This window comes from Gavialis gangeticus, unplaced genomic scaffold (genome assembly GCF_001723915.1).
Source record: "Gavialis gangeticus isolate Ggan-Ray unplaced genomic scaffold, GavGan_comp1, whole genome shotgun sequence".
Lineage (NCBI taxonomy): Eukaryota > Metazoa > Chordata > Crocodylia > Gavialidae > Gavialis > Gavialis gangeticus.
In genome coordinates, this window is record NW_017729034.1 from 73,003,420 (window position 1) to 73,014,285 (window position 10,866).

A 10,866-nucleotide genomic window follows, 5' to 3' on the forward strand; every position below is an offset into this window, starting at 1 on the left:
TTCATTTTCTAGAAGATGGTACTAACCTGAAAATAAGAAAACTTTGTGTAATATAAACAAATAGATTCAAAACAGAAATTAGTTTTCTTATTACTGTGTCAAATGATTTGCATATGTATATACTATTATTTTTCTTTTAAAAATTACATTCCAATTGTATTACTTCTATTTGATACCAGTGAATTGCCATAATAAAAATGGTTAAGAGATTCAAATGATTTAGTTAAAAAAAATTCCCAGCTGATCATTTTAAGAAGTAGGAATAGCAGCAGGAAATTAGTCAATTTCCAAGCTAAAGTTTTAGCAAGTTAAAGGCCAAAAGTCACGAGAATGCCCATTCAGATTTTGGCACCAGAAACTAATGACCAGTTTGGATGCAAACTGCAAAAAACTGTTCTGGCTTTTCACCAACTGTGATAAATTATATTTTACTTATGTACTCCATTAAGCTTTTATTTCTCATTTATACGTTCAATTTTGTTTGGCTTTTTTTTTTAAAAAGGGTGCCAGTTATATAGGGTTAATTGCAGTATGTCTATCAAGAGATTGCCAGAATGATACCAGTTCTAAGACCTCTGCAACAAGTATGGCTGCTCTATTTGTTGGAGATAAACAGCTGCGTTAAAAGAAGATTCCAAAATAATTACAAGAACTGTTAATTTTCCAATTCCAAACAAGTCTACATTGGGACACCACCATCTTTCTACTTAGGACAGATGGTAATAAAGTTTCAGCTGACAAGCTTAATCCCAGGTAAAAGCAGTGAACCAAATCTACCAAACCTATAGCAATTTACAGCTCAATTACTGCCCACTGGAGGGCAGACAGAAATCAATACATTTTATGAGTAGGGTACAAAATTTAGCTCCCATCTGCCATTATGCACAATAAACAGTCCCCCCATGTTTTGATTGGGTTTTCTACCTTCTCATCCCGGAAATTAAGGAACTGCTGAAAAACTTCACTTTCTGAAACAACTGGATGACGACACATCCTACTCATCCAAGCCTGGAGCCTCTCCATGCGCATTTTGATAAATTCTTCTTCAAAACGCCCTGCAATAAACTGAATAATAACTACTATGTTGCCACTTTAGAAGTATCCACAATTATCTTTAAAAATGAGAGGCTCTCTTCTATTGGAGTTTGATGGATTATAAAATGGATGAAGTTACCTTAATGTAACAGCTGTATCTTGGGAAATGAATGAACTCTAGAAAGTGGGAAATATGAAGTACTGGTAGGTAAAATTACTAGTTTTAAATAATGACCAGGTAACATTTTTATTAAATCATTTTTGTATCACTCTGAAAAGTGAATGACATGTTTAAAAATGAAAGAGAGGCAAAAAGAACCACTACCAAAATACATTTTTAAGTGGGAGATGCACACTAGAAATGAAGAATATACAGGGATAGGAGGGTTTGATATTCGTAAAGTGACAGCTTTTGTAACTATAGAAACTGAAACTATTATGTTTCAAAGCTAGTAAATTGATAGAATACAAGAAACACTGTTTCTATCACTATGTATTAAAAGTGACCTCTTTTGTTAAAATTAAAAGACAAGGTCTTATGTTCAAAATTGGAAAAAAAAGCTTTCTTCATTATCAAATCTGAAGACTCCAACACAGTACATAACGAAAAGGATATATCTGAAACAGATAATACACTGTGACAGCATATTACCCTCTTCAATTCTCATACAAGTATAGATGGCAGGCAGACTTTGAAGGAGTGAACTCTTTTTAAAGTACACCTGCCCCACAATTACTGTAGCAGCCTGGGAACCCACACAAAACTAAAACAAGCAATATTAAAAAAAACCCTAAGGTAAAGAATCTATACACACACAAATAAGAAATAGGAGAAATATCCATGCTACTAATTGACTAGAAGTCATGAAGACTTAAAGAGAGGTTTCATGATTAGAATGTTTTTACCCTCAAGCTGCACTGAAGTTTCAATAGCTTCTGAAAGATGGTAAAGAAACGTGGATGGCAATGTATTTGGAACCTGTGCATGTGCATGGTTCAGCACCTAGTTGCCAGCAACAACATGATTCCTATTAATGTTCTCTTCCGAGCAAAGCAGTAATCAGTTGGCCCAATAGTAGGGTTTCCTCTCTAGTGCCTATAAAAGCCATTTTTCTACACAGCAGTTCTCTGAAAGGAGCCTCCTGAGCATGATGAAAGATGTCTATCATTTTCCAAGTGTTTCATTTAACTTCCTCTCCAAGAAGGAAACAAACACCCCTTCTTACCATAAATCAAGCAAAACAGCCCTCCCTCACATAATACCCACAACAAAAATCAGAAGACAAGAGTTGATTGAGATGCCAGAGTCCCTTTTGAGTCTTTTATGGAGCCAATTATAAGGAAATCTAGAGTCACACCATCAGGTCTTCTAGTATATTTTTAGTTCATGTGCACACGTTTAAGAACAAACCCTGGTAGAATTCTAAGTAGGAGCCTAGCTAAGGAAAAAACAAAATCACTTCCTTACTTTTCAGTTTCCTCGGCACTTATCCCAGCATTTGTATCAATGCTCAACTTTCTTCACACACACAGACACTGTTGCATTTTCAGTGGTACGAACAGGCCACATGGTTGGCTAAACGCCTGCTTTTGTGCTTTTGTTTTTGAGTGGGTGCCTTAATGGCTGCATAACGTTTTCATCGGAACATACAAATTATAGATTTTTCTCCTGGGTCAAGTCCCTACACTTGCTCAAAAAAATACATTACTGTTAGCCATAAAACAGTATTAAAATGCAGACACACTTAATGCGCGATGAACTGAACAACTAACAGCACTAAGGACTCAATTCAAAGTTCTTTAAAAATCAACAGAAAGGCTTCAAAAGGGTTTGATCAAATTACCTGATACTATAACAGGGTGCTGGATGCCTTGTAAATGGCATGCACTTTTATCTGGCTTTTTTACAAACAAGTGACAATAAGCCATCAGAAAAACAGGAACTTCTGAAGAGAGAACTAACAGCACACTGCCTGGGTTCCTCTGTTCCCTCCAAACAAGTTTCAGTTTTCCCCTCCTGCTCCAAGTTTTTAAAGCTTCTATGTTATAGATCAGTCTGATCAAATGAAAACAAAACTTAAGTCACTTCCAAGACAGTCTGAGGGGTTGTTGTATAAGAAACTTTCCTACCAGGATTGGGTGCACTTTCTCTATAGTGCTTTTATGCTTCTGGTCTGGAAAAGAACAAAACTGAGTTTTGAATAGATAGTGACACATGTCACCAATCAGATTATCATTAGTCAGTCACATCCAAAAGAATTTTCAGTGTTCAAAGCAATGCTGCTATGCCACCCTTTCAAAGACGCTACAAAACAAAGGGGGCCTATACACAAGTGGGGAAGTTGCTCTGACTGTGCTGTACTTGCTGCGCTCCAGCCAGCTCCTGTGTCTCATGTAACAGCACCTCCACACTTCAAAACAGACAAGTGGACTTTATCTAAAGTGCCCCCGCCATCATTTTGAAGCGTGATGACGCTGATGCACGAGATGCTCTGTGCACCAGTTACAGCGGCTCTTGGAACTGTTCTAATTAAAAGTGCCCCCCCCACCCTCAGCATGTGTATAGATGCCCAAGATGACCATTATGCAAATGTTTCCTCCCCTTCCCCTTGGGAACTTGCTTACCTGTTACTTGCTTGTCTGGAAGAGATGGGATTGGAATGGCTAATCCAAATTTAACTAGGAGACGCTCGTATAACCAGTCAAAGTGTTTATATCTGTGGTTGACTGATCGATTTGTGTTCTGTAAAACAGACAAAACAAAGCACTTTTGCTTAACATATCCTTAAAGAAAGACTTTAGTCTTATGGAAACTTTTAGGGCCACCAACTAGCTCGAGCGAAATGTTTGCAAGAAATCCAAAATACTTATTGTTTAAATATTAGATTTAGTCTACCATGATGAAAACACTGACAAAATGTCCAAAATAAGAGTGTTCCCTAAAATCGATTTTTCACTCTCAGCCCCATATCAACATACGTACACAGTAAAGAACTAAAGGTCAGACATACTTACAGTACACGTGAGCTGATATTCAATGTAGCTTTTCAACCCATACATTTTGGAACCTTTTTTGGGATCTGCCACCACACAGTCAAATGAGGTGGTAGGATAAACCCACATTGGCCCATAATCACCAACCTACAAGAAATCATAAGCATTAATACTATAAATGGGCATGTACCATGACAGACCATCACTAAACAGGAAAGCAACTAAGGTTTTTTCTTTTCTTTTTAGTTATATGCTATACATTTTTTTTTTTTTTGAAAGGTCAGATCATGAGCTTAATTTGTTTGGAAGACTTCCATGGATTTCAGTGAGAACTTACACCTTAAATCAGAACACTAATGCCATATCAGGGCCCTGTTTAAGGTCCAGCACAGCAAAGTATTATTAGTGATTTCAATGGCGGGCATTAGGCACTCTCCACTCCCAGGGACTGGACCAAGATTTGAGGGTATTTAACAGAAGCTTGCAGGGGTCACTCTGGGCTTCGTGCCTCTGCACCATGAGATTCTCTCACAGGCTACTGCCTCTAATTGATGAACTAATGAGGGGTACATAATACAACTGAAATAACTTTTAGGAGAGCCATTTAAAACCCGAATATTTGTCATAAGTTATTTTTCTTGTTACAGGCAATTTTCCTTTATTATCTATTCTACTTAAGAAATCCACTATTGTAATCAAGAAATATGATGGTTTTAAAAAGATGCTACCCACTATGATTTTTTCCACTTGAAACTCTCTGTATTAGTCCATTAATTATGGTTAAGTGATTTTTCTGACACAATGACCAAATCTTGAACACCTTTATGTACGTAGTCCCATTGTATTTGGTGGAACTGCATGTAGAAGTGAGGCTCTGAAGACACAGGCAAGAACAGACTCATGCTTACACCTTTTTATTCCTTACCACTTTAACTGTGCTTGCTAATGTGTTAATGCTGCCTGCATAGCTAGCCTGCCTACATTTCTGTATGTAAGTTTGATTCTAAAAGGTACTCCTGGACTCTCAGTCTTGACTGGAGTTAAAGATACTCTGCATTTGTCAGAAACAAGGCCTTAACTGCACAATTCCCATAAATATACACAAAGAGATGCCAAACCAAAACCCCCCACACTATCCACTACATATCTGGTATTAAAATTACCAAATTATGCTTTTAGTTCCATCCTGGGATTAATTGAAAGATATTTAGAAGACAATGAAGCTAAAGAAAAAAAAAATTATAAGGAACACAACTTACAATTATGGAAATTTTCTCTTTGGGTTTCACTAGCTGCTTTGCCAACAGATATTGTTCCATTCCAGGTTTTGCAAATCCAGGGAACCTGGTCAAAGAAATGACAGATTCAGTATTTCCTGCCTGAAGAAAAAAAAGCCTAAAAAAACTTTAATGTGCTAAGGAAAAGTGATTGAGAAAATTTAAATTACACCAAATTAAATTTGCATTAGTTATGGAGTGCTTTGATGGTTAATTTTTATTTGAGAGAGTTTCAGCTCTTGAGCAGCCCAGCCCATAATTCATGAAAAGTGCAGAATGCCTTAAGACATACCCTTCAGGCAAGCTGGTCTCTCATGGTCTGAGCCTCACAATTGGTCTGATGTGCAAAGCCAATCAGAATGAGCATGACTCTGGTACATACAGTAACAACTGATTCTTTATTGCATCATTCATCACCCATCAACTAGAGTCATTTGAATTCACAGGTATCATTAGTAGAAAAAACAAGTTACTATGAGTTACAATATTAATTTTACCTAGTGGTCCTGAACACCGTGATATGCACAATTCATCCAAGTAGAATTTAAAGAAAAGACTGATAGTCCTATGTCCTTAAATCATAGTTTATCTTAACTATGCCAGGTAGGTCCAATTTCCTCTGTATTCAATGAGATGACTGGACTCACAGAAGTTAGCCCACTGCTTGAAATGCTGCCAAGCAGCTGCTGTTTATATGGAGCAACAAAAGTAGTGAAGTATGACTTGTAATAAATGTTAACACCCTAAAAATCGGAGGGTTTCGGGTGTTAATGCTGGTTATTCTAAATAGATTCTACTTTTCACACTACAAAATATATCACTGTAATAAGAATAGTTACAGGACTGAAGCAGGACTTCACATAGCAGTAAGGACCATTTTCTATTCTACTGACATTCTCTCAATTATAAACTAAACAGTTTCTCAAAGTCAACAACAGATGTTAATCCAGTTCTAGCATGTTTATTATTACAAAAGATGATGCTGTTTGTTACTAGATGAGTCTACACATCCTGTTTTACCACTTGAGACTTTTTGAAGAGGAAAAGCAAATAAAATTAGATTGTCTGTAGGAACCACAGGCTTGATTCTGTACCATATTCATGCAAGTATTTCCTCCCCCCTAAGAAGAATCAATTTCTCAATGTATACTCACCCCCTTGGAGCCAAGGGAAAGTGCACAGAGGGAGCATTCTGACTAATGGGACTTTTCACAAGAAAATCTTTTTTGGTAGCAGTTACTAGATTGGGGTCTTAGGCTGTGTGAAGACACTGATTTCCACTGGGAGAAATTTCTCTTGGTAGAACCTTTCCAGGAGAGGGAGCAGTACAGCTGCTCAGTCTGCAGCCTTATCCTCCCTCCCCCCTGTTTTCCATGCCTTCTTGAGACTGGGGAGATTCCAGTCTGGAGAAGACAAGGGGAGCAGTGCCTGTTCCAACTATTCCTGGTCTCAAGGGGATGATTGAGGGAAGGGAAAAAATGAAGCAGCAGAGAGAGACTCTTAACACCTGCCCCAGACCAGCCTCTGGGGAACAAGGTGAAGGAGCAGCCTTCTCCACCCCTTTCCCCATTTTCAAGGGCAGGGCAGACCAGAGGAAGCAAAGTCCCAAAACCCATCATAAACAGAGCAGCATCCAGCTTAGGGAAGAGACAGGAAACAACGTGGCTCCTCTTCTTCACCTCTTGGACTGGTCTGGGGAGGGAGGAGAGAGCAGCAAGACAGTCTCTAGTGCCTTCCCAAAACTAGACACTTGCTCCCCTTGGGGAAGGGGCTGTGCCTCATGGCTCTGGCAGCTGAGAAGAGGGAACAGTGCAACAAAAGGGACTCTGGCAGAAAAAATTAGGAGGGAGCAGCTAGCAGTTGCTATTCCCCTTCCTTCCCCCCAGGTCTACAGGATGGATGGGAGCAGCTCTCTCAAGACTGGGGTGACCCCAGTCTTGGGAAGGCACAGGAGCCTTTCCTTCAACTCCATTCCTGCTGGTCCTCTGGAGAAACTCTCCCGGAACTGACTTAATCCCAGTTGTTCCTGTTATTTTCCTTCCAGAGAGACCATTTTTGCTTTGGGAAAAAGAGCCTGAAAAAGTCTGCAAACTTCTGCTGTCTACCAGGAGAAATCACTCATCTCCACTTAGAAACTGAACATTTGTATGTAGCCTTAGTTATCAATTGCAAAAGTCCTGCGCTCTTACTGACTGACTTTAAATAAATACCCACTCAGGTTACATTTGAGTAAAATAAAAGAAATAAATAAAACAAAGATAAATCACAACTTTAATATTAGCTCGGGAGGCAAATACTTAAGAAATGCAATTGTATAGGCAAACATGAAGCTAGTGTTTGGCCATCAAACACCCACAGGGCTTTCTGATCTGAACAACCGCATATTATAAACACCTACCTAAAACTACCAGCCTGTGAACAGAAGTCTTTTAGAAGTACACTTTGTGGTTTCTTTAGGAGAGTTCTTGTTGCTATTTGGTCTAATTGTCTATAAAGTTTTACTCATCTATGTAAGAGCTAGTCTTTCTTACATTAAAAACTAAAATAAAGACAATAACTCTACATGCACTGCTCAGTTGCAGAAACAGCTGTGTCTTGACAAGATGTACTATAAACCTAAGCCAGCAGTCAGCATCATTTTCTGGCAACATGCCAGAACAACCCAGCTCAGGTCCAAAACAGGCTGGCGTTATAACCTGGTTGCTACCTCTTCTCTCCACCACCTGGCTATGGCGTGGACAAAGCACCTTACTGTCAAAGTCCCATGGCTCTGCAGGCCAAATCAACCCTGTGGGCTGTCAGCCGCCAACCTCTGTCTTAAGCAAACAAAAGCAATGGAAATTAGTACACATAAAAGTTTGTATACAGGCCAATAAAATAAGCATATCATTTGTTTGCCATCCAAGTATTTTCTATGTCTTCTGATTTTACTTTACATAAGGCTTTGGAGAGTTTTAAAGCAAAAACTAAACAACAAACTAGATCATCAACCACAACCAACAACAGATCAGGCATTAGGACTTGGTTAAGTGCCTATTGTGAGGTTCTGCTGCACTGCCAAACAAGTCTGGACTACACACAGCCAGCTTTTATACACATCAATTACTATTAAAAAGCTGGAGAGTAAAAATTAGATGTTTCCCCAAATAAATCTGATATGCTTCTTTGACTGCACACATTGGGAGATCAGTAAACAATTGTGTTATTTAAAGAGAAGAGAGATGTAGCATCCAGACAGACATGGCATTATACAAAATTTATGACAGCTTTATTATTGCAACTATTCCTAAGATAATAAATATCAGGATAAAGTCCTTAAAACTAATATAGTCATTAAAAAACAAAAAGAAAAGAAAATTCCTTGTAGAAAACAAAAATTGGTTAAAGGACCTTACCCCCAGTTTGGGGTAATGCAACATATATTTCTATATAGGAGTGACAACTGAAAGGCCACAATTCAAGTGTTTTTTTTCCTTTTAGCTTCATCCCTGGCACCATACAGGTTTTCAAAACTGCAGCATGTATAACATCTTTCAGTCTAAAAAATTAATTAAAAGACTGCTTAAAAAGATAGGACTTAGAAAGATAGAAAATGAGGTTTGGAAGGGACTTCAGGAGGTCATCTAGTCCAACCCCTTGCTCAAAGCAGAACCATTCCCAACTAAATCATTCCAGCCAAGGTTTTGTCGAGCCACGCCTTAAAAACCTCCAAGGGTGGAGATTCGCCCATCTCTGCAAGTAACCCATTCTAGTGCTTTACCATCCTCCTAGTGAAAACAGTTTTCCTACTATTCAACCTTAACCTCCCTTAGTTGCAACTAGAGATCATTGCTCCTTGTTCTGTCATCTGCCACCACTGAGAACAGTTTAGATCCAGACTTTTTGGAAATCACCCTTCAGGTAGTTGAAGGCTGTTATCAAATCCCCCCTCAGTCTTCTCTTCTCCAGACTAAATAAGCACAGTTTCTAAAGCCTCTCCTCATAAGTCATGTGCCCCAGCCCCTTCCACATTCTTGCTTACATTCTTTCTATAGTAGGGGGTCCAAAACTGGACACAGTACTCCAGATGTGGCCTCACCAAGTGTGGAATACAGTGAAATAATCACTTCCCTCAATCTGTTTGCAACACTACTGCTAATGCAACCCAGTATGCTGGTAGCCTTCTTGGCAACAGGGGCACACTGACTCGTATCCAGCTTATTGTCCACTGTAACCCCCAGGGCCTTTTCTGGAGAGCTGCTGCTTAGCCAGTTGGTCCCAAGCCTGTAGTGGTGTATGGGATTCTTCCATCCTAAGTGCAGGACTTTGCACTAGTCCTTGTTGGACTTGATGAGATTTCTTTTAGCCCAATCATCCATTTTGTCTAGGTCACTTTGAACACTAGCCCTACCCTCCAGCATATACACTAGACACCCCAGCTTGGTGTGATCCACAAACATGCTTAAGGTGCAATCCACCCCGTCTTCCAAATAGTTAATGAGGGTATTAAACAAAACGGGCCCCTGGACTGACCCCTGGGGCACTCCATTTGATACTGGCTGACAAATGGACATTGAGCCACTGATCACTACCCGTTGAGCCCAACAATCCAGCCAGCTTTGTATCCACCTTCATCCATTCATCCAACCCATACTTCCTTAGCTTGCTTGCAAAAATGCTGTGGGAGACCATATCAAAAGCCTTTACAATATGACTATTACATACAGCAATTTCATAATTCCCTTCCAATCTATACACAGTGTTTTTTTCCTAGTTTGCTAATCATTACTTGTTAAGTGGTAGTTTCATGGCAGCTCCCCGAGTATTTCCACGCTGAGGGCCCCCTGCCTCAGAAGGCTCAGATTCCTTATAACCAAGATACTGTGGTGAAGCGGATTTGGGGTCATCCCAGTCATCATCCCAATCATCATCGTCAGCAGCTGCTGAAGAGGACAAAGAGAAAAATTAGTTACTGTACAAGTCCAAAAGGATCCCCTCTCAGCCAGCATGCTCCCAGACTCGTGAGAAAACAAACAAAAAACACAGAAGATACCGAGAAGTAATTCAGCCCAACTTTGGCTATGCATGCAGAATGTGTCAAAGCCCCACCAAAATAAACAGACTAACAACATGGTATGTTTGTAACAGGTTTCTAAAAATGTGAGTGTATTACAGTAAGGATGCACTTAACTGACCCTGTAAAGTTAGTCTACCCCATATACAAATCCTTCCCTTCACCTCCACCTTCAGTGCTGCAAGGATTAAAAAATCCTCTGAAACACTCCAGTTCCTAAGGTTAGAAGACTTAAAGTCACTGGCCAGTCCTAATGACAGAAGCAGGTAGACCCAGATTTAAGGCCATCTGTTGTCAACAAAACTCCATTTATGTGAACAGTGTGCTAGGGATTAATCAGCATGACTCTCACCTGATAATTCTTCAGGAGATTCTGAAAAGATGGATTGTTGTATGTCACTGAAACTTTCAAAAGGAAATATTTTGAGGGACCACCATTGTACCTCACAGCAACCACTGTTCTTAGCGGCTCCCTCCCTCAGATTATCACTGTTCAGATAATCCTCA

The 10,866-nt window shown here is 39.4% G+C and overlaps 1 protein-coding gene across 1 annotated transcript in view; it reads right to left on the bottom strand.

Moving 5' to 3' along the window:
* The window catches only part of SNX9 (sorting nexin 9), a 105,724-nt gene that overhangs the window by 54,198 nt on the left and 40,660 nt on the right, over positions 1–10,866 (bottom strand). The window contains exons 7-12 of the mRNA XM_019526743.1: positions 10,524–10,555; positions 10,075–10,228; positions 5,289–5,373; positions 4,051–4,176; positions 3,661–3,778; positions 925–1,055 (exon numbers count right to left, since the gene is read on the bottom strand). Of these exons, the coding sequence (XP_019382288.1) occupies positions 925–1,055; positions 3,661–3,778; positions 4,051–4,176; positions 5,289–5,373; positions 10,075–10,228; positions 10,524–10,555 (646 nt within the window). The remainder of the gene's footprint in view (positions 1–924; positions 1,056–3,660; positions 3,779–4,050; positions 4,177–5,288; positions 5,374–10,074; positions 10,229–10,523; positions 10,556–10,866) is intronic.